The sequence below is a fragment of the Macrosteles quadrilineatus genome, unplaced genomic scaffold (genome assembly GCF_028750875.1).
Source record: "Macrosteles quadrilineatus isolate MER2022 unplaced genomic scaffold, UCM_ALF_1.0 Scaffold_4__1_contigs__length_99947679, whole genome shotgun sequence".
Classification (NCBI taxonomy): Eukaryota; Metazoa; Arthropoda; class Insecta; order Hemiptera; family Cicadellidae; genus Macrosteles; species Macrosteles quadrilineatus.
Window position 1 is genome coordinate 61806427 of NW_026542597.1, and position 25429 is coordinate 61831855.

At 34.9% G+C, this 25429-nt stretch overlaps 2 protein-coding genes across 4 annotated transcripts in view; both read right to left on the reverse strand.

The window, feature by feature from the left end:
• The window catches only part of LOC128992377 (zinc finger protein 347-like), a 66420-nt gene that overhangs the window by 29781 nt on the left and 11210 nt on the right, over positions 1-25429 (reverse strand). For 2 of the 3 annotated variants that reach the window (XR_008490713.1, XM_054415927.1), the window contains exons 1-2: positions 24489-24807; positions 19807-19952 (exon numbers count right to left, since the gene is read on the reverse strand). The gene's annotated coding sequence lies outside the window, so the exon portion shown is untranslated. Of the gene's footprint in view, positions 1-19806; positions 19953-24488; positions 24808-25429 lie in introns of those variants that run through there. The other variant, XM_054415928.1, reaches the window with a different exon arrangement.
• Positions 16035-19383, reverse strand: LOC128992378 (zinc finger protein 665-like). Its single transcript, XM_054415929.1, has one exon. It carries the CDS (start codon positions 19374-19376, stop codon positions 17883-17885), a length of 1494 nt encoding a protein of 497 aa, XP_054271904.1. The 5' UTR covers positions 19377-19383; the 3' UTR covers positions 16035-17882.

The window sequence follows — 25429 nt, forward strand, 5'->3', positions numbered from 1 at the left end:
AGGCAGAAATTTGGTTCGGATTCCATTGGCTTTATGGGCTTTAAATTAACAGCTTTGTCTAAGGAATATGTCGGCATTAGTCACTAACAAGACTACAAGATGTGTTACTCATCCTACACTCATCTTCATTCATACTACTTGGCTTAAATAATTACTGTAGCCTACCGTACCTAAATATGTATGGTCGCCATTTCAAATTTAAGTAGCCTATTAAAGGTATCGAGAGTACCACACAATTGAGTAGCAAGGGACAGTGTGATAAAATATAAACGTGATTTTCTTGCTCCAAACATAAGGAGACGTCCATATTTAAATAGACTCTTGGGTCATAATTATTCCCAAATTTTGGGTGGACTTTCAATAGTATTTTGATTTTTGTCAAGACGGATGTCTCGTTCTAATTTTGGGATCACAAAAATGTTTCTTGTTTCGACAAATCATAAGAATGCAACGTGGGGATGATCATGATGTCCATATGATTAAAAGATATGGTCATTGTGTTACCGCGCACTCGGGTTATGATCACGATGTCACATTGTTGGACATGGTTACCTTAGTGCTGTGATAACAAATAAATATAGAAATAGGCCTATGGGTGGAAAAAGTGGACAGCTCACAACATCTAATTGAGATCAAGTCTCTTGTTTATAAATAAATTGATTGCATTTATAGTGAAAGCCACTTGAGCGGAGCGATCACGTTTCATGGTTTTTAATAAAGCAATAAATAAACAAAATGCTTATAGATATCAAACAAAAAACCACTATTTCATCAATTAATTTAACTTATCAGTTTCGCTTAGAATTATCAACATCTATAACAAGTTTCATTAGTATATATGTGGAAATTACATACATATCCTTTTTATCAGTATTTTTCTGTGTTTGCTTGCTATAAATGTCATCTCGTGAACCCACAGTTCTGGTCGAACCTGACATTGAACCTAAACCAATAGACATTTTCTCAATCTTGCCCAGATTGTGTAGTTATCAGGCATCCTGCATGGATCCATACAATTAGCCGGTGTAACTTTTTGAAGACTTGCCTGCTTTGCGATGATTGCACAAACATTGGTCACTATACCTTATGAGGTTTGTTTTCTTAAATTTTGTACATTTAACATAATTATGAAAAGCATTGTTTTCAACCAAGTGTTATAAAAATAATTATCTCAAAACATTGCCAGAGAAGTAGTTGTTTGTGCATTTCGGGTGTTTATTGCTCGTCTTCATTTTCTACAAATATCAGGCATTTTTGAGAGTGCATTCTGAAATTTTTCCTTAATATGATACTCTTATGCAAATTAGGTATTTTCTTGTAAAACAAAAACGCAAAAATACTTTATCTTTCTTGGGCAATGATATACCCCAAGTTGTTGGCCAACACAATAACAATCAATACAACAAGTGTACATTAAGTCAATACAATAAGTCCTAACTTCACCTCTTAAATAAAGACATTTGTCATTTTATTTCATTTCAAGTGTGTTGCCAACACGACGATATCACCAAAAATATGTCAAAGTAAATAAAATATCTATGTATATGTTGCTAGCATAATAATAACTGTTTCATAAAAACCAACTATCAATCAATCAAATCATTCTTTATTGAATAAAACACAGAGTACATGTTTTGAATAGAGTCAAGTTAAGATTTAACATTAGAAAATAAACATTTATTTGAGGGCTGACAATAAAAACAATAATGTATTTCTAAGCACCGTGAAGATAAAAAAAGTAAATAAAAAAGTTCCCTTATTTATGTTATGGAATTCAAATTTAATATTATGTGCTAATTTTTGTGCTTAAAAAAGTCTTCTATCAAATAATAAGGAAATTGAATTAAAATATTTTTGAGTGTGCATTTGAATTTATTTATACTAGTGGTCGTCCAGTGGTCGAAAACTCGATCAAAATTATTTTTCACCCCACGCTGTAAATAAAAAACGTGATTGTAATTTCATCAATTTTTGTTGATTTTCTGTTTACATTTTGTTGTTATTTCGTCACTAGCATGGCAACCCATAAATGCTCATGTTAGTTTTTTTTTTTATTTCAAATTCATCTTTTGTGCTTATTTTTTAGCCTATTTTAATTTATAAAGGGATTCTGCACATCTACAGGAAAACCCTTTTTTCTTTTGTACATTTTGTTGTGTAATTTTATATATGTGGTGGAATAAATTCATTCATTCATTCAATATCTTACACAGTATGCGTAGACATTCCCTGCGGTGCACAGGAGCTGAGAAAAAAGGTTTTAAAGAAACATGCTTCCCTATTAATATATAGATCTTCTTTCTTAAAGGAGCACCGGCTCCTTTAGGTGTTGTAAAAATGTTAACCCTGAATAGTAAGTTTTCTTTTTAAATTATTCCATCTTAGGCCGTGGTAAGACAATTTTAAATCTAGTTTAATAGACACCAGTACTGTTTGGAGTGGATGACGATTGGATTTGTTTGTTGTTCAAAGGTGTATTGCGGACATTTTCCATCACGATTGTAAAAAACAATACACAACGTTTCGGGATCTGGAATCTGATCCCGTCTTCAGGTGAAAAAACTTATCTAACACATTACAACTAACAATACACAAAAGCCCAACCTAAGTTGGAATACACTACAGAAGGTAGCAGTCAAAAATATGCCATGAATTTGTTTGCCATAGACAGATGTTTCACAAATATACAGATTATATACTGTTAAGATTTGTAATTCTGTAAAATATCTCTTAGTTGAATCTCTTTTTCACAGTTTCATCATCACACGAATATCCTTCTTTTGTTTAATTAGAATGGATCTAAATTGCTCTTTTTTGTTGCTCCATAAATAGATATTTAATAAGATATGTGATGATGCACTATGCAGTAATAAAAAATATATTATTCTCAGAGTATCTATGCTGCAGATCTGAGACATCTGCCTCAAAGTCATATATACCAGAAGTAAATTTTTAACAACATGTTTAACATCACTATTCCAAGTAAGGTTTTCATCAATTATTAATCCAAGAAATTTAGTTTTTTTCTACTTGCTCTATTTTGTCTTTTTTTATAAAAATGTCTGCTTCAAATTTTGTTCTCAATTGTTTGTGGGAAAACATATAAAGTTTGATTTATTTAATACTAGCAGAGGACCCGGCCTTCGTCTGGGGTTGATGTATGTTTAAATGGTTGGTATTCCTGACAAAGTGATCTGGCCACACATGATCCCTCACATAGCCCATTGCAGAACAAATAAGCATTTTTAGATTTTTTAGATTTAGCATTTTTATCATGTTTTTCATGTTTGTCTGAATTATATTAATTGGTAATGAATTAGGATTTTTTTCTCTTGGTGCAACTTTTGATGTCACTTTGTTAATGTGACATCAAGAGTATATATTTGTAGTATATTTTTATCAACTATAATACGTAAATCATACAAGAATGTAAAATTTTTGAATTGATAAGTTTAAACTATCGGATATAATGTAGGTTTCTTTGGACTTGTAAAAAACGTGATTGCATATTGAATTCCTAATTGCAGTACCTATTCAAAGTCTGCATTATTGATTGGTACGTCTATGGAAAGTACGTATATGTTGGTACTTGCAGTATCCAAACTCAATCGTAGGCCTATATTTGGTTCACAAAAATGGAATGGCTATTTGGCCATTATTATATATAGCCATTATTTGGATTATTTAAAGTAAAAAAAATTCAAAATGGTGCATCAGCCTTATTCCGGCGACCATAATTATTGCTTATTCATTTTGTAGTAAATTATGCTCAATGATATCAATCAGATTGTTCTTCCATTTTTCCCCGTACTGTTGTAATGTGCTATTTATTTAGATAATTTGTTGACTAACCTAACATATGTTGCGACTCTTGTTTACCTTTTTATTGTTATCTCGCAAATAATGTCATGGCAACCAATTACCCCATAAGGCTAATGTTAAATTTCCAAAAGTTTAAATTCACGTAGGGAAAAGTCCTCTGGTCTAATTTGTACCATTTCAGGTTCATACCGTACCTTCCCATGGTTGGTTACTATGGTTGTGCTAAATTTTGGCAGATCGCTTCAGCCGTTCAGGAGGAGTATTTGTAAAACAAAAGCAGGAGTGTAGTACAGGGTGGGGCAATGAAAGCACCCCAATTCATAAGCTGTACAAACTCAATAATATTCACCCTATAGATGTAAATAGCACATCAAAACACAGCATATCTTTTGCCATTTTAACTTAACAAAGTCATTTTTCCATTTCTTGATAACAAAATCCTGCAAGTGACGTCCTTGACCTACTTGACATTCCTTTTAAGGCACTTGAAAACTCTATCAAATACTCCTCCAGCATTTTTTCAGGTTCACGGTTCACTTTAGTTTTTGGACGATTCTTAGCTTCAGTTCAAGCAAATCTGTGGGGTGACTTTGAAAAACCTCGAACTTCAAATAGCTTATTAGAACAATCCCCTCCCCCCTCCCAAAAAAGGGGCCAGCGTGAAGCTTTCAACAACAAAAGCTTCCTGGCAAATCCCTTTGGACTTTGAGTTACTGCGACTCGCACTCTTTCAACATTTGCTGGTGTACAAAGAGTTTTGCGGCACCCACCGATTATTTTTAAGGTTTAAGCGTTTATCCTTAACAGTTTTACCCAAATGACCATTGTTTTCCAATCTGGAAGGGCGCCATGTTGACCAGGGATGGAATGTGGTCCAAACAATCTCTGGGTTTTTGCACAAGAATCACTATTTTTAAAATAGGTTTCCACATCAAAATCTCAGTGTTAATAGCCTCAGGCATAATATTTACTAAAATGGCATAGTTCAATTGATGTTATAAGCACAGCTGATCATTCGTTGTTGCAACAATAAACATGTAACAGCTAAAACAAATTGTGGCGTTCTCATTGCCTCACCCTGTATAAGAGCTTCGCTTTGCACCGCTCAATTACTAACTGTTAATTGTGTTTTTTTTTTTATAATAAACAATTTATTTTTAAAGTAAAATTAATGTTAACATTCTAAAAATGCATGAAACTATTCACCATGGTAACAGGAGGAATTGTGTCAAATTTGGGCTTGATGAGTTTAGTAGTTTTCTTTAGAATGGTACCTAAACTTATAAAAACTAACTTTCGGATATTCACATTTGAGCCCTTGAAGGGCAGGCTCAGTAAAATCCTGAAGGGCCCTCTTTCAAAAATCCGGGAAAATTATTTTCATTTACAATATTAGACTATGGGTACTCAAATTGTTCAATTTTTCTTTCCTAAATGCAAATATGCAGTTTGAAGATTAGACTATTACAAGCTTAGTAAATCAGGAAAACCCGGGAAAATGGGTGGTTTCCTTAATGTATCTTAATGGAGGATTAAAGATTCCTTCTTATATAAAAAAATATCCAAAGTATAAAGTGTTATATATTTTCTTAAACGGCACAAAATACACAATATTTTGTCATAATTTATAAAAAATTTATTTTTTGGGCATTTTTGCGGACTGCTCCTCTTAATATGTATAATTTAAAATAAGGTCAAAACAGATGTTTATTGTTTTTCAATGTTTACATTTTACTTTTATAGTCTTCACCTGCACGGTCACTATATGTGGGGTAGAGGGTACAGGTCAAACTTTTCATCAATAATAAAAACATATGGCAGTTTGGTCAAGTAAAGAAGAGGCTCGGGAAAAGACACTATCTCGTAGTTCTCGACAAATCTGATAGAATCCTGAAGAGGCACATCAATCAACTACGCCCAACGCTGGTACAGAGGCCAAAAACAAAAAATATTACATTCGGACCAACGCAGTCGTTTGATGTTCCCAGAATTCCAAGACGACCAGAAATATATATGAATCCAGATCCAGTTGCAGCTCCAGAACCAATGCAACCAGAAGTACAATCCCCAGAAAGAGCTCAAGCTGAGAATGTCGTACCACATCGTGAGCAAGTTGAGAATACCAACGCCAGACCACAGCGTGAGCGTCGCATGCCCTCAAGATTAGAGACTACCAGTTGAAAAAGATTGTTCTTAATTAGTGGGGGAGACTGTCATATCCTTTAGTCTATCTTGACTACATATGGTTTAGTTAATATGTATAATTTCAAATAAGGTCAAGACAGATGTTTATTGTTTTTCAGTATTTACATTTTACTTTTATAGTTGATCATTACAATTTATATAAAAGAGTTTACTTTTAGTTATTTCAATAAAAATAGATACCAGGCCACCCGTTTGAATCACAACAGAATTGATTGTAAGTTAGTAGGCTAGATGGGTAACTAAATTATTTCAAGTTTTTGAGAGTAATTTACATGTATTGTTGTTAATGTTTGTTGTTATTTAAATTTGTTTATTACAGCTCGTTTCTCTCAAATGGCGCGTTGTTCTTGAACCTCTCTCCACTTTTTTCCTGTTGTTGGTAAAGTTTGGTGAGCCGCTCCTCGGGCCTGCACATGGAATCACGCTTCCAAGTCGTTAGCCTGGGTGCAGGTACGAGGGTGTGGTTCATAAGAACCCAATAAACAGGGTTCAATATAAAAAATGCAAAAAGAATTATTACTATTTTGAACGCACAGCCTTGAAGAACGCCACTAACCAGGAAGTGGCAGAAACATTTATAGTGACCGTGAAATACTGAGACTTTTTTCATTTTCTTAATAGGAGAATTAAGAAGAATAAACACAAAATCGAATAAAATGAATGAACACATAATGAATTAATGTATGAACATCATATTGCAGCTATTTGTGATGGATATTCCAGATATGGTGCACTCATGAGGCCCCTCCAGTGTGAATTAATGTGTATGTCTCGACATATTGCCACTAAATCAAAAGGATTTTCCACATAGTACACTTATAAGGTCTTTCTTTGATGTGAAGCAATGTATGTTGCTTCTTACTTATTTTGCTTTTAAAGGATTTCCCACATGTGGTAGTAGTAATAATAATAATAATAATCTAATAATAATCTTTATTGTCATTCAGCAACATAAAATTACAATAGACAACGTCAGAAGTTACGACACAATTAATTATGACATCATGCTTAAATCTACATCTTATGAAGCACATTGAACATTTGTTGCATAACTGTACATAGCCTATAGGCCTAATATTTAAATTTAAAATTATAAGATGGAATGCTCTTACACAAATTTATAAAAACTTAAGTAAATAATACTTCAAAACTAAACAATTTGTAAAAATTCAAGAAATTTTTAAAAAGATTTTTGGTCATGCAGGCTGCCTACTAGTGGCCAATAGTGTTAAGAGTTCAGAGTAATTATTTGTGTTAAAAAATTGTCTATAGAAAAAAAAAGGCTTTGCTAATTAGCCATCTTGATAATGTCGATTTGAAAAGGTTTATGTTATCAATTTCTTTAAATGGAATGGGAAGTTTATTAAAAAGTTGTAATTGTAAATATTTATGGCTTTTTGTGAATTTTGAAAGTCTAACTGGTGGGATGTACAGGTTGTTTTATTATTATTAAAAATATAAATACTTGAAAGTGTTATTATATTATTATTTATAAAGAAAGGATTGCAGTCAACTTTATATGGTATATGAAACAGGATCCGCAGGGGCTTTCTTTGCCAAGTAAACACCCTGCTGGCCCCACAGCTATTTCCTCAGAGAATATTTCCATATAATAAATGTGTATGAAATAAACTATGGTAAACAGAAAGGAGTGTGTGATTTGATACAGTTTTTTAGTTTTCTCAATAAAAAACAAACTCTTGACAACTTAGATATTACATTGTTGGTAAGTTCCTCCCAAGGTAATTTTTTATCTAGGAAAATACCTAGCAATTTAACATAGTCTGGATTTTCAATTTGATTTCTGCGTAGTGAAATACATATTTTCTATGTCTTGTCTATTAATTTCAAGAAAATTAGGTACTCTTAAACCAATTATTGCCAATATTGATCATGTTATCAATTCCATGGATTGCTGTGTTAAAATCGTCAGAAGGCCAAATAAACTATGTGTCGTCTGCATATAGAACTTTTTTACACGGCATAGCATTTGGTAAATCTATAAGTATAAAAGAGGATGTTTGTATATATATATATATTTGGCAGTGATAAACTCAGACACCGCTGAACCGATTGCCACAAAACTTGGTACATACGTGTAGAATATACTGAAACCAGAAGCATTTTTCATTGGTAATGAAATATATATGTGATTGAAGCATGAACATTGGTTCATTTAATAGGTTTATACACCATCAATTTTGTGATCCGTCCAATAGGCTCCGCCCCAGTGGCTCTGGAGTTTCCCATGTTAACCTTATGAGAAATGGGATTAATGAATCTTAACAGCTGTTTCAATTAAACAAGTTGGTTCTGTTCTATGATGTTCAATAGCATTAAAGTTACAAGGATTACCAAGAGGGTGCAGCACTATTATTTCTTTTACATTTATGATAACAGCTAATTTGCAACCAAAAGGTGAGTGAGCATAGCGAACGAACTTCAACTTGGAGGCGAGTTAGCATAGTGATCGAGCTAACCTGAAGGCAAGTGAGCGCAGCGAACGAGCTCCAACCTAAAGGTGAGTGAGCATAGCGAACGAGCCCCAACCTAAAGGTGAGTGAGCGTAGCGAACGAGCCCCAACCTAAAGGTGAGTGAGCGTAGCGAACAAACTTCAAACAGGACGTGATTGAGCCATGCGAATGAGATCATCTTGAAAATTAAGAAATAAACAGGGCAAAGCCCGCGGGTTACGGCTAGTTAATCTATATAATCAAATCCAATGTATGTTTGTTTGTATGTATGTATGTATGTTTGTTTGTTTGTTTGTCCTTTATGGATTCCGAAACTGCTAGACAGATTGTAATGAAACTTTCAGGCATCATTAAGCATTATTCAAGGATGGTTTGTGTGAAGTTTGGTGCAGATCCGTCAAAAGGGCTCCGCCCCAGTGGCTCTGGAGTTTCCCATGTTAACCTTATGAGTACACATATTTAAATGGAATTAAAGAATCTTAACAGCTGGTTCAACTAAGCAATTTGATTCTGTGATGTTCAATAGCATTAAAAGTTAAGTTTACCAACAGGGTGCAGCACGATTATTTTTTTTTTAATTCATGGCAACAGCTAATTTGCAACCTAAAGGTGAGTGAGTGTAGCGAACGAACTTCAACTAGGATCTTGAAAATGAACAAGCATTTGACATAAAACCACATTAGGACAGGACGACGTCTGTCGGGCCAGCTAGTATATAATAGAAAATTTTGTTTACTATAATTTATGGTATACTATAGTATAGAACATCTACCATAGCCATAATGTTCTACCAGTTCACCTAAACAATAGAAAGAAGTAAAGTTCCCACAGCTTTTTGTTGCTGCTTGGTTGAAATTAACTGTTGTCATAAATCAGGGTGTCTACCAGATTTCTCAAATGGAATTCCCGACTTTTTCCCGACTTTTCATTACCATTCTTATATAAATCCCGACCAAAAACTCGGTCCATTCTCCATGTTACTACACCTTTTTCTGTCTCGCGGTCACGGTACCTTCGTCAACATATGTTGTCACTTACGACCCAGCGAAATCACTGACGATCGAAACGTATCACATGCCAAGAAAATCCCGTATTAAATGTAGGGATGTGTGAAGCAGCAAAACATTTCAACTCAAAGCAACGATTCGATTTGAAAAAATGTTGATGTAACTCGATTCGAAGCAACATGGAATTTTTCTATTCATACTTCTCAGTGGAGTGAAATATCTGTTTTCAATCATACATTAGAAGAACCAGTATTTCTGGAAATATCAGTGAGCTTCTTGCCTATTCCATAATTTTTACTTGCAGCATCATGTTGTTAAGTATACCTATTAGTAGTACTTATTAAGTACTTATTAGTAGTACCTATTTTATTTTATTCATTTTATAAATAAAGATATGTTTGGGTGTAAACAAATAAAAACCTTTGTAAGATTTATATACTGAATCTTTCAATTGGTTTACATTGATAAAATAAGAGGATAGAATCAGAACTACAAGGTATACATAACTTCTTGTATGGCGAAGCAATGTCTCAGTGTATGCCATGTACTTGGATGGCAATAACCTGTATGGTCAAGCAATGTCTCAGTGTATGCCATGTACTTGGATGGCAATAACCTGTATGGCTAAACAATGTCTCAGTGTATGCCATGTACTTGGATGGCAATAACCTGTATGGCTAAGCAATGTCTCAGTGTATGCCATGTACTTGGATGGTAATAACTTGTATGGCTAAGCAATGTCTCAGTGAATAACTTATATAATTAATGTCAATCATTTGAATAATGGTCAATAAGTTATATGGATACTGATAGTCAAAGTCACATTATCAATGTAACAGTCAACTACGTATATGGATACTGATTCAATACCGTATATAGATACTGATTCAAAAACGTATATTATGGACACTGAATGCCCATGATTCAAATCGTTATTTTGATCATCACTGAATCGAATTGGAATTCCGATGCATTTTCGTTTCATCCCCCACCCCTCAAATGTAATCCCGTCCCAATGATCAGGAATATAAGATCCAGAACATTTTTTTAAAGTTTTGGGACCCGTTCATCCCTAATTTTGAAAAGTTAGATTATTCCCGACTTTCGGCCGAAATTCATGACTTTTTCACGACTTTTCCCGACCTTTCAAAATCCCCGACTTTTTCCCGAATTTCCCGGAATTCCCGACTGGTAGACACCCTGTAAATGTATAAAGAACTAATGGTGCTGCACCCATAAACCATACAACCTGTTAATGCTATTGAATATAATTAAAACAAATTGTGTAGTTGAAGCAGCTGGCAAAATTATTTAATTCCTTTTTAAATATGAATACTCATAAGGTTAACATGGGAAACTCTAGAGCCGCTGGGGCGGAGCCCGAAAGGATTTTTGGGGTAAGAATATGTCTATATGTTTATCGGGAATGTGAGCTATCATCATACCAAACTTCAACACAATCCGACCAGTAGTTAATGCGTGATTGAACTTCAAACAAACAAACAAACACACAAACTTTCACATTTATAATATTAGTATGATAAACAATACTGCCCAAGTACTGACCACTGTGGCACCCAGCAAGAACCTCTTTAAAAGCTCATGTTTGTTTGCCGAAAGCTACATATTGTTGTCTGCCACAAAGGTAGGTTTAAAAAAAAATTAGTTTCTACCATAAAAATCCAATTACTGCAAAAGCATGGTGTGCAGAACTGAGTCAAAGGCCCTGCTGAGATCCACAAGGGCCAAACTGAGATAGTTGAGATAGTTCAAATGTATCCAGAATATCTTACACTATTGGTTCAACAGCTAAACTTGTGGAGTATCCGGGTCAAAAGCCAAATTGATTGCTGTTCAGAATTTTATTATTTGGTAAAAAATCAAAAAGTTGTATTTTAACACAGTTTTCAATTATTTTTGAAAAAAACTGGAACCATTGAAATGGGACGATAATTAGAAATAGAAGATATATCTCCTTTATTGAAAATTGGCATTGTTTTGCATATTTTCAGACAACTTGGAAATGAGGAATTTAATGAGGCAATATTAACTAGGTAAGTTAAGGGTTCTACAATGTATGGTGCAATACTTTTGACAATGTTTTTAGAAAAGCCATAAAAATCTTCAGAATTAGAGGAACTAAGTGATCTTATAACTTGTAATATTTCAATTTATGTTATTGGCTTCCAGGAAAAATTTGTATTAGAAACATTATCCTTAACTAAAAAGTCGAAAAAGAGAATTTGTCTAAAATTTTTTTTCCTACATCAATGTAATAGTCATTAAATACGTCAGCTGTAATTGGTTTATCCGACTTTTCACATTAAAAAAATAAACCACTTTCTGACTTAACAACTTTCTATGCAGCCTTACATAATATGTTTTGTGAACCATTTATAAATTCCTCATTATATTTTAATCAAATCGTTGAAGAATAACAGAGTATCCTTAATTTTCTATATACCACAGGTTATTTTTTATACTAACTTTGTAGTCCTTTCTTACTCTCTTAGATAGTCTAGGACAGTGATAGTTATAACAATTCTGAATACAGTCAAGGAAACATTTAAAAGCAACACTAACATCAGCAATCTGAAAAACTGGCTCCCAATTGATGACACTTAAACTATACAAAAACATATCAATCCTTTCTTTTTTTAATAATTTAAAAGAAAATTCTTTGACTATATCAGGCACATAAACCAAGGCGTATGAAAGAAGGTGTGTGTATAGTGATGTCACGTGCGAGCTAAACGTGTTTTATTTTAGGCCTACCGCACACGAGAGACTTTTTGTCGGCCGACTATTTAGTCGTAGTCGGGAGTCAAAGTCGGCCCCATAGTGGTAAATCTGAGCGCGCACACGGGCCGACCGCAGCAAGACAGTCGGCAGACTGTCTGCAGACAGTCGGGGCAGTTTGGTGCTGACCGATTTTCCCGCCGACTGCTCCCCGACTCAACTGTCGTGTCTTATTGATAAAGGCATGGAGATAAGTTAGAACGCGCACACTGACGACTAAAAAGTCTGCCAGTCTGACAGTCGAGTGCGTTGTTATCATGTGTATTATTATTGTTTTTATGATTAGTATTTAATTTGAAATGAAATGAAATGAAATGAAAAATCCTTTATTTTTTCAGGCAAAGTTAGGGCCACATGGCCCTTTCTTACACTTAACCTGACATTAAAAATATAACATAAATAATGTAACATAGGGATAACTTAATCTAATTAAACATAAAATATTTAACAATTTAAGTACCTACATATCTAAAAAAAACATAAAAATTTAACAAATAGAAAAACACATTCACACACTCTCGCATACACGCATCAGCAAACGCGCAAGGTAACAGTAGCCCTAGGACACGCCAGCCGAGACCATCTTCTCAAAATAGAGCTTTTTCAGTGCCGCCACAAACTGGGAACGTTTTTCAAGGGTCTTAATGTGTAGGGGTAGGCCGTTCCACAGACGACAAGCGGTAACAACAAAAGCCCTGCCATAAGCTGTGGTCACATGATGAGGTATACGCAATGTAATCGAAGAATAACGAGACATTCGTGAACTACCCTGAGACACAAATTTAAAATCGGATTTGAAATATTTTGGGGAGCCTGTTTTCAAAATTGAAAAAACCAATGACAAAATTTTAATGAATCTTTGATCATTTAATTTCAGGATGTTGTTAATTTAATGTTGATTTAATTTGTGTGTTATTGTTATTATTAAGGCTTCGACAACCACCAGTGCAAGTGTTTTGAGGGACGAGAAAGTTGATAAACTTATCGATGAAGTTGGGGCTCGGTCCCCTCTTTATGAAAATACTTTGAAGGAGTATTTGGTCATAATAAAAAATACCCCCGCTGCAGCAAACCGGCAGACTAAGTGAATTCCTATTTGCCTGATTTAATTTTGTATTTAATCTACTTCAATAAAATTAGAATAAACGAGTACCTAGGTTTGCTGCTACAGGGAGGGTATTCAGGATGTGTTTTAGTAAAACATTAATAGCTGAGTATAAAATAAATATATTTGCCAAGTTTTATCAAAATACATCCATGAACAAGCAAACTACAACAGTTTACTTGTTCTACATATAAATGACATGAAAATTTTAACTTTAAATATTTTGGAACTTCCCTGTAATTATTATGATAACCATTAGCATGCTAAATTATTTGTTTTTTAAGCTCTGCAAAATGTTTTCTAAATAAATTACGGAATCTTTTGTTTATACCGTAAAAAAATGGGAAACCCTCATTTTTACTCAATTAAACCCCCGTTCCCATAGTCCGATCATGCTGGTTTGCGAACTCCTTCGAATAAAATAGATGTAGGTTTACACGTTTGTACCAAATTTCATCAAAATCGGATAATTTTTTTTCGAGTTATCGTGCTAACGGACAAATATATATGTGTGTTTGAATTTGAACGGATGGTGTTTTTGGCCTCTGGGGACATCAAAACGAAAAAGTAAATCGGTCCCGGGACCAGGTCTCACCATGATACTACGGTTACAGCTTATTCCCTAAAAGTTATGGGATGAGGTATTTGAAGCCGGGGTATTAACAATTGGTCAAAAAATCAACACTCATTCAAGAGTACATGAAAAATTTGTCCGGATATTTCCTAAAATCCGAGTTTAGAGGTAAATCTGGCCTTGTTCTCGGACTATAAATTGGATGCACCCAGTATTTTCTCTTAAGTTTTCTTGCACGAAATCTTATTAGTAAACCACATATGACAGCGGTTTCTGTCATATACATCCTGTTGACACTCGAAAGACGACTAAACAGTCGTGTCGTGTGCGCACCCATAGTCAACGACCAAACAGTCTTGACGACTTTTCGATTGTTCACCCGACTCCAGCCAGACAGATGGCCAACAGTCGGCCGACAAAAAGTCTCTCGTGTGCGGTTGGCCTTACCAAATCATATGTTTTCCTGTAATTTCCTAAAGACTTTTGAATGACAATGATTACGAATTAGCATTGAATATATAAAACTATTTAGCGTTTTATATCCAATATAGTGTTGTATTCAATATTGAATATAGTCATAGTATTGTGTTATACAGGATATTCAATGATGGTAGTATATAACATTTTGATAGTGAGTACATTTTAATTTTAATCAAAAAACAGTAAAGAAGTAAATATTGTAACTGTGGCTGCCTAACAGGCAATATTTTTAGCTGACCATACACATAGTTTTTAATTTAATACCTTTTTTGCAGCTCCTATTTATGTTTTATATAATTGAAAATTTCTCATTTAAGTAGCCTTAGTGGAAAATAAATAGTTACAAATGAATCAACATGATTGTATTTACGTACATTTAACAAAAACAGCACAAAACGACATATAGCTTAAGTTGTAGAGATGTTATTACACTTGAAGCACTAAACTACTGAACCCGTAGGGGAACCCCTCGAACTATGGTTTTTCTTAATAACTTCAAAAATTTACTAGATGGTTACCGAATGGCCTCTCTCGTTTAGCGAAGTGGAAAATCGCGACTGCAGCAAACCATCACGAATACAGGACGTCACCGCAATCACAAGAAATCATCACAGCTTTTGCCGCGATACAGAAAATCATCACGTATTTCGCCGCGATTGAGATATGATCAGATACATGGCCGCAATCACAAATATGGTCATGGATGCTGAGATAATCGCAGGAGATTATCACGGATGTTGCCGCGATTGTGTACGACACAAATAACGTGACTGCAATTATTATTATTATGTCGTTTTGTGCTGTTTTGTTAAATATATGTAAATACAATCTTGTGAATTTATTTGTAACTATTTATTTTCCACTAAGGCTACTTAAATGAGAGTTGTTCAATGATATAAAACATAAGTAGGAGCTGCAAAAAAGGGTATTATATTAAAAACTATTTGTATATGGTCAACCAAAATATATTGCTTGTTAGGCAGCCACAGTTAAAGTATTTACTGCTTTACTGTTTTTTTATTAAAATGTACTCACTATCAAAATGTTATATACTACCACCATTGAATATCCTGTATAACACTATGACTACATTCAATATTGAATACAACACTATATTGGATATAAAACACTATTTATGTTGTATATTCAATGCCAATTCGTAATGATTGTCACTCGAAAGTCTTTAGGAAATTACAAGAAAACATATGATTTGGTAAAATAAAACACGTTTAGCTCGCACGTGACGTCACTACACACTTTCTTTTATACGCCTTGCATATAAACTACTTGAAAATGTAAAAAATGTAAAATAGGGTGATCATATATTTGTTCTTTCAAAACTTTGCACTGATATAAGTTTGGCTCAATGTTAGTTGCAATACATTTGTTCTCTTTAGTTGCATATTTAAAGATATAATATAAATTGTATTATAAATAATATAATACTAAAATTTTTGTAAGATTATCATTCTTCAAAAAATCAACATTAAAATCTGCTCCTAAAATTAATTTACAATATGGTTTTTGTTGTAAAACAAATGTTAAAATGCTCTCTAATTAATTAAAAAATAAATTACAATCAGAATCGGGTGTTCTGTACAGAGATATCAAAGTTACATTGAAATCATTAATGTAATGAGCCTGTGTGTACAAGGTGTGAAATATCTATCCTATCATATGAAATATTTGTACTTAAAATGATTGAAGAGCCTCCATGGGGATCATCCTCTCTGCAAAAGGAATATGCGAGAGCATAACCTTGGGGAATATACAGTCTAATTTCATCTCTAAGAAGCAAATGTTCATTCAATAATGCAATGCTGCAATGTGATTCCTCTAATAATAAAGCCAATTCACTTAACTTATTCCTTAAAGATTGCACATTTACATGAATTAAATTTAAATTAAATTGATTGGAGCTTCATCTGGGATTATTTGTGAGAGGGTCTAATGCAGTGGAGGATACCCTATTAGAGTATCTCCTAAAAAATTAGAATTTAAACCCTATTAGAGTATCTCCTAAAAAATTAGAATTTACATTTTCTAAAACACTAGCACTGGTTTCACTTTCATTAACACTTTCGGTACACAGTGACACAGGAGGTTGTTGAGGGGCTGTTGATGATGAAGTATCGGCTGCCTCTGCGGGTTGAGACGAGGGGGTGTTGGATTTGCAGGGTGAAGTCACAGCTAAAGTATCTTGCTTGGCTGTCATCGTGTTTGAATTATCAACGACAGAACTTGGATTGTTGTTACAGGACGGCAGAGAAGGATATTCTTCCATTGACAGTAAATGTCCTTTATCAGCCAACAGGGGACGTCCGTTTCCACTAGGTAGGCCTGTTTAGCCTCCAGAATCTTCATTTTGTCGTGCTGATTGAAGTGACACTATAAGTTTCCTAAAGTGTTTCACGAAGTCTGTATACAGTAACTCATTATATAATTTCTCAGAAGCATTTTCATTGTAGATAACAATTGTAATTTATGCCCCTGTTTCCTGTTTGGATTTAAACCGATTGTTGATGAAGTGGTGCGGTGAGATGCGGTCCCGCGTACATCCTAAAGGGGAACTTATCAGATTTGTTAGCTCTTTCCGTCTATAGTCTTTGGCAAGCTGATCAAAAACTGCATCATATGTAGCATTGTATTGTAGTTTTTGGAATTTTGGTAGTATTTTTGCTTTGTGTTACTAAGCTGTAGATAATGGCTCCTTATTTGGATTTTTGACAGGTCAGGTTTGAATCGCAATAATCTGAGTGACTTGGCTTGCCAAACTTTTCACACATTATTAATAATCAAGAAGTTATTATTAATAAACGTATGAGGTCGCACTCCCATGTGAACCAATGAACGAACCTTCATTTCATTCTTGGTTTTGAAGGATTTTCCACATATAGTGCACTTATGAGGTCGCTCTCCCATGTGAACCATTGTATGAATCTTCATATGGCTGTTGTAGTGGAAATATTTTCCACGCATATTAGCTTACACTTATAAGGTCTAGCCTTTACTACTTCCTTCACCATTTCCTACGTCGTGGACCTGTTTCCCTCCCTTTCCATAGCATTATAGTATTTTAAATACAAATATCTAACTGATACACATGATTTCCACACTACATACTGCTCGCCTTTACGACTTCCTTCACCACTTTCTAAATCGTAGACCAGTTTCAGTTTGCCATTTATGAGATGGATCCATGAATATGATTCACCGATGGATAATCACATATGAGACCGAAATGAATTCACTTATGAGGTCGCTCTCCAGTGTGAACCAATGTATGAATCCTTATGTGGCTGCTGTTTGTGAAGGATTTTCCACATGTATGCACTAATGAGGTCGCTCTCCAGTGTGAACTAATGTATGAGTCTTCATGTGGGTTCTGGTTTTGAAGGATTTTCCACAGTATGCACTAATGAGGTCGCTCTGCCGTGTGAACTAATGTATGAATCTTCATGCGGGTTCTGGTTTGGAAGGATTTTCCACATGTAATGCACTTATAAGGTCGCTCTCCAGTGTGAACTAATGTATGTTTCTTCATACTGCTGCTGGTTTTGAAGGATTTTCCACATGTAATGCACTTATGAGGTCGCTCTCCCGTGTGATCCAATGTATGAATCTTCATATAGATGCTTTTTTGGAAGGATTTTCCACATGTACTGCACTTATAAGGTCGTTCTCCAGTGTGAACTAATGTATGTTTCTTCATTTGGCTGCTGGTTTTGAAGGATTTTCCACATGTAATGCACTTATGAGGTCGCTCTCCCGTGTGATTCAATGTATGAATCTTCAAACAGTTGCTGGTTTGGAAGGATTTTCCACATGTACTGCACTTATAAGGTCTCTCTCCAGTGTGAACTAATGTATGAATCTTCAAACAGCTGCTGGTTTGGAAGGATTTTCCACATGTACTGCACTTATAAGGTCGCTCTCCAGTGTGAACTAATGTATGTTTCTTCATACAGCTGCTGGTTTGGAAGGATTTTCCACATGTACTGCACTTATAAGGTCTCTCTCCAGTGTGAACTAATGTATGAATCTTCAAATAGCTGCTGGTTTGGAAGGATTTTCCACATGTACTGCACTTATAAGGTCGCTCTCCAGTGTGAACTAATGTATGTTTTTTCATACAGCTGCTGGTTTGGAAGGATTTTCCACATGTACTGCACTTATAAGGTCGCTCTCCAGTGTGAACTAATGTATGTTTTTTCATACAGCTGCTGGTTTGGAAGGATTTTCCACATATAGTGCATTTATAAGGTCGCTCTCCAGTGTGAACCAATGTATGTTTCTTCATATCGCTGCTGGTTTGGAAGGATTTGCCACATATATTGCACTTATGAGGACGCTCTCCCGTGTGAACCAATGTATGAACCGTCATTTCATTCTTGGTTTTGAAGGATTTTAAACATATAGTGCACTTATAAGGTCGCTCTCCTGTGTGAACTAATGTATGTTTCTTTGTACAGCCAATGGTTTGGAAGGATTTTCCACATATAATGCACTTATAAGGACGCTCTCCTGTGTGAACTAATGTATGATTCTTCATGTGGCTGCTGGTTTTGAAGGATTTTCCACATATAGTGCACTTATAAGGTCGCTCTCCCGTGTGATGCAATGTATGAACCATCATTTCATTCTTGGTTTGGAAGTATTTTCCACATATAGTGCACTTATGAGGACGCTCTCCCGTGTGAACTAATGTATGAACCTTCATTTCATTCTTGGTTTTGAGGGATTTTCCATATATAGTGCACTTATAAGGACACTTCCCAGAATGTGTCAACAAATGACACTTCACTTTACATAGCTGATTAAATGTTTTATCACAAGTCAAACATCTAAAGGGACGCTCGCCTGTGTGTAAGTACATATGACACTTCATTGATGATATAGTAGAAAACATTTTTCTACATATTGGACACTTAATAAGAGGCTTTTTAGTGATATTAAACATTTTTTGTTTTCTTATTTCTGATTTCTAACAGAAGAGCTAGTAACTAATTGGAATTAGTCGGTTGGCTTTGCATTTCTATTTAAATATTTGTATTTTTTTTGTAGGATTTGTTAAATGTCGAACAGTTATTGTTATTATATATATGTATCAATAAAATTTGATCAACTCTTACTCAAATATTATGTGCATTAAATAACAAACAACATAGCCAACTCGAGGCAGTTTGCGTTTTTGTCTTGACTTTGATGTTCCATCAAGTTAAATTAGCCTACTTAAGACAACTTTGCTTCTATATTTTTTATGTAGTCATCAAATAATATTGCATCAGCCATAGAAGTTATGAATAAATTGAATTTTAAGTATTACACAGTGAACTTACTTTCATCATGGAGTAGTACTTTTAGTATAATAAAAACTTTATCTTTTTAGCTGCCGTAGGCCCATTTAAATAGCAGATTATGTCGAAGTTATCTTTCTTGCGACATCAATATAATTTCCTTTTCTTCTTCAAATCGACTGCCTATTCTGAAAAAGATCATTTTTATTTAATATATACATAGATTGTAAACATTTAGGTAGGCTAGTTTTTTTTTTTAATTTAATTTCAATATTATTTTTTAAAGTAATTTTGACGTTTATTGCTTAGCTCTCTAGATATGTGCTAACTTTCGTTTGTAGCACTGTCTGGCCCTATTTATTGTAACTCTCCTCATTCAAACAAATTTTTAAATTACAAAAAAAAGTAATACGAATTATTGGCAAAGTTCCCTCTAGAACCCCTAGTAAAAAACTGTTTCAAAACTTTAAAGTTCTTACTTTTTACGATCACTATATTTTGGAAATAGCATGCTGGGTCCATAGAAACCTCTCTACTTTTATGGAGACCCAAACTCAACATAATTACAATACAAGAAAAAAGAATATTATCAAACCTGTAGCTCATAATTTACAAATATTCGAGTCATCACCACAATACATTGGTCCAAAAATCTTAAATAACTTACCAACAAGTTTAATTACTCTAGAAAATTAGACTTTATTTAAAAGAATGGCTCAAGACTAAATCTTTTTTTTCATTGGCAGATTATTTTAAGGACTGTCGGAAACAATAAGTAAACCTTCACACTCCTGCTGGCTCAATTTTTTGTCATGTAACAATGTTGTATTTTGGGAAGATCCAGTTGTTTTATGTAAATACAGATGTATTAGTTTTATCTATTAGTTTTAAGTCTTTATTTAACCATTGACAATATGTCCTGTTATTATGATGTAATGACATGTAACTCAATAAATAAATAAATATTGATGCCAGTTGCCAGTATTGTACACTGCAGGGCCAGGCAGTGTTACAAACGACCCAAGCGTCCCAACGGTGGAGTCGTCCTGTAATCCAGCTACTGCTAGGTCAAGAGTTGTGTATATTTATAGGCATGTATTGTGGATGCGATGCTCCCTGGTGTGGATTTAAGTCCAGGCTAGTGAGTAGTACAACTATTCGCAGTACATTCCTGATAATTAATCCAATTCTGCTCCAAGACTTTGGAACCATCTACCAAATCAATTTCAAAATTTTCCTCTTAATTTATTTAAAAAAAAGTTGAAGAAAGTTTTAATTAAGCTCTGTTTGTTCACAATAGATACATTTTGGCTAGTGACTGAAGATGAATTTAATTTACTAATTATAGAATGTTAGAATATGTTAAGGTGAAGAAGTTAAGTTGAGTTAAATTATGTTTATGTTTAGGATTAATTGACGAGTTAGGAGATACTAATGTACCACATTATGTATTTTACTAACAAAAAAGTTCTTGTATCTTGTATTCGTTCATTAGGTACAACGCAAAAATGTGGTTCGGATTCCACAATAAACTGTAGGTTCCTTAGTTACCATTGGTTGTATGGGCTTTTAATTAACAGCTTTGTCTAAGGAATATGTCGGCATTAAGCAGGAAACCCACTAGTCCGACACGACAACTTCCAACAAGTCTCCGACACCTTCCGACAAAATTACTTTGTATGACTTTAAATGTACTGTAACCCACTAGTCTCATAGGACACCTTCCAATCCGACACCTTCCAACAACATTGCTCTCAGGGGTATTGTTGTCGGATGTCGGATCCGATTCTTCTCCAGTCTGCGTGCACCAGGCCTAGATTTAGATTAGTCACTGTCTAGCTTTGTGTATCTAATATTTTGTCGGTTACTGACGGAGCCCGTCGGAGCAATGGGTTATTGCGTTAAAAAGTGTGGGAGGCATCGGAAGGTGTCGGAGACTTGTCGGAAGGTGTTGTGTCAGAGAGCGTCGGACTAGTGGGTTTCCGGCTTTAGTCACTAACAAGACTACAAGATCGCGCCACTTATCTCCATTCATACTTGGCTTAAAATACCTTCTTTGTATGGTCGCCATTTCATCGAAAAGTAAAGTTTTGCTCAGAAATATCAACATCTATATCAAGTTTCATTAGTAAATATGTGGACATTACATACATATCCTTTGTATCGGTATTTTTCTGTGTTTGCTTGCTATAAATGTCATCTCGTGAACCCACAGTTCTGGTCAAACCTGACATTGAACCTAAACCAATCAACATTTTCTCAACCTTGGCCAGATTTTGTAGTTCAGGAAGAAATAATCCTACATAGATCCATGCAATTAGACCGTGTAACTTTTTGAAGACTTGCCTGCTTTGAGAGAATTGCACAAACATTGGTCACTGTACCTTATGAGGTTTGTTTTCTTAAATTTTTTACATTTAACACAATTAATTATGAAAAGCATTGTTTTCAACCAAGTGTTCTAAATTCAACTATCTCAAAACATTGCCAGAGAAGTAGTTGGTTGTGCGTTTCGGGTGTTTAGGCTATTGCTCGTCTTCATTTTCTACAAATATCAGGCAGTTTTGAGAGTGAATTCTGAAATTTTCCTTAATATGGTACTCTAAATGCGAATTAGGTATTTTCTTGTAGGCCTAAATACGAAAACGCAAAAATGCTTTACCCTTCTTGGGCAATAATATACCTACCCTAAGTTGTTGCAACACAATATCAATTAGGCCTAATGAGTTAAGGTATTTCTGAACTTTCTAGACTTTTCATTTTAACGTTTTTAAACCGTTCCTACAATCTTAATAAACAAGAAAAAACCTTTTAAAACATTCTTTTAAGGCACGGAAATCACTGCAAATTGCAAAAATATATGGAACTACTTTCTTAAATCGCTGAGCATATCGCACGTCAAGAAACAACGAGAAGAGTGATACGGACCAGTGACTACTTACTCTTGGGCACCTATTTGTGTTGCCAGCTGATTAGTTGCCTAATAAGGATTTAATAAGCAATATATCGAACCGCATCGAAATCAATATTTAATCTGATAATACCTCACAGGTTATATGTTGAATTACATCGACATTACACTTATAAATAAAACGCAGATTGAACACTAGTCTAATTTAGGCATGTGGGGAAGGTGGGTCAGGGTTTATCAGTACCTATTCGTGGCTCCATTAAGTCCTTAGAAGTAAGGTTAGATTAGGTAAGTTAAAGTGTAGGTTATAGGTAATCGGGTCGTTTATTTGTGTTGCACTATACTGTTTTGTATCTTTTGGAATAGGCCTAATTGGTTAAACGGGGAAAGATTTCTAAAATGCTTGCTGGTAACACAAACCATTCAAGGAGCCTAAAAGTACTAGTCACCAGTCTGTATCACTCCGCTTCTCGTTCCTCGGCAAGCGATGTGCTCCGCGACTTGAGAAAATAGTTCCGTATATTTTCGTAATTTGCAGTGGTTTCCACGCCTTAAAAAAATTTTTTAAAGGTATTTTGTTGTTTATAAAGATTGTAAGAATAATTTTAAAACGTTTAAGAAAAGTCTAGAAAGTTCAGATTTACCTAGAAGTTACAACAAGTGTACATTAAGTCAATACAATAAGTCCTAACTTCGCCTCTTAAATAAAGACATTTTTCATTTCAAGTGGTTTGCCAACACGATGATATAAAAAAGTTTCAGTGGTCACGGAGAATCCTCATAAAAGTTTCAGTGGTCACGGAGGTAAGATAAGGTACGGTAAGTACATAAGTAGTGCAGTACCGGTATGCAAAATTAGAGGTGGCACATGCTACATAGCTACTCTACTCAAAACCAGTGTGAATCGGTCGCCAATCTCACATCAAGATTTTTCAAATCGACACAAATGCTGTTTTATGGTAAAATTATCGGATTTAAAATGCATATAGCCATATTTTAAGTCTATATTCGAATGGAATAAATAGGTGGTCACGTTACATTTCTTTATAAGTGATCTTCCCCATTAAAACTGCCAGAATTTGTGTCTTTGCATGCAAACTAGATGTTCTGAATTATTCCGTTTTAGGCCTAGTTGACAACTCAATTCCCTACGTAGGACAGGCCACCAGCTCGTTTCTTGATTAAATTAAATTAAAATAAGGAAACAGCTGTTGTAATGATGACCTATTTTTAAAATAAATCTATGCATTTACAATTGAGAGCTATTAAATAGGTTTCTATTCCATTTGTTTTTTACGAATATTTTTTGTCAAATGTAACTGAAGGCAAGTGAGCGCAGCGAACGAGCTCCAACCTAAAGGTGAGTGAGCGTAGGCCTAGCGAACGAACATCAACCTGGAGGCGAGTTAGCGTAGCGAACGAGCTAACCTGAAGGCAAGTGAGCGCAGCGAACGAGCTCCAACCTAAAGGTGAGTGAGCGTAGGCCTAGCGAACGAACATCAACCTGGAGGCGAGTTAGCGTAGCGAACGAGCTAACCTGAAGGCAAGTGAGCGCAGCGAACGAGCTCCAACCTAAAGGTGAGTGAGCGTAGCGAACAAACTTCAACCAGGACGTGATTGAGCCATGCGAACGAGCTCATCTTGAAAATGAACGAGCATTTGACATAAAACCACATTAGGACAGGGACGTCTGTCGGGCCAGCTAGTGTTAGTATAAACTAGCCTAGATCACAATGACCCTAGCAAAAACTTTTAGGCCTACCTAGGTAAACAAATTGACCAGGAGCATACATTTGCTACCTAATTTACATACCTGCTGTAAAATTGTGTGCTTTGGAGAGAGATTAGACTAAATTAGCCTAATGGAAGCTTGATTTTAAATCACACAAAACCTGACAAAACAGACTGAGACTACAAACAATCAGCCTTTCCACTACCTATACAAATAAACTAACTGCCTGGACTGAAATAAGAAAGAAAAACGTAAACATAACCTCGACTATTTATTACAAACACAAAACAAATCATTATTCATTGGACTGAGATGAGATTAACTTAGTTAATTTAATTGCAGCAAAAGACTCATGCAGTTGTACTTTCACTTTGTAGTTTGTGTGTGTCTGTGTCTGTGTCTCGACCGGACCATCATAGACAAAAAGAGTTAAATATAGACCGTCAGCTGTGTTGCGGTTACCATTGGTTCTGGCGCACACCGCTGGGATCGCCACGGTAGTTACAGCGTACGCGCTACGTAAACTACAGCGGTGTGCGCCGGAACTTATGGTAACCATGGTAACCGCAGCACGGCTGACGGTCTATATTTAACTCTTTTTGGATGCCCGAATGCCCGATGCCCGAAGTATTTACTCAGGGGAGGTATAGAAGAGGATACGATGACAGCTGTGGGCTTCTTTTTAGCTGAGGGAACGTCTTTACCTTAACAAAACGGACGGAAGCCATCGTCCTAGGTGGTCTAATGGATAGCGTGCCGGACTGATATACTGTAGGTCCCATGTTCGAATCCCGCTGGTTTCATTAAACTTTTTGTCCAAGATTTTTTTATTATCAGCAAGTTTGGTTGGTTTGGTTCGGTTATTATAATTTCATTTTATTATTTAGTCATTAAAAAATTTTATTTGAGCAATTTCTAGTTTTATTTAATAAACAGAATTATTTTTCCGATTACTACACTTTTGTTATAATTTCTTTATCAGCAAGTTTGGTTAGTTCGGTTAGGTTATGATAGTTTAATTT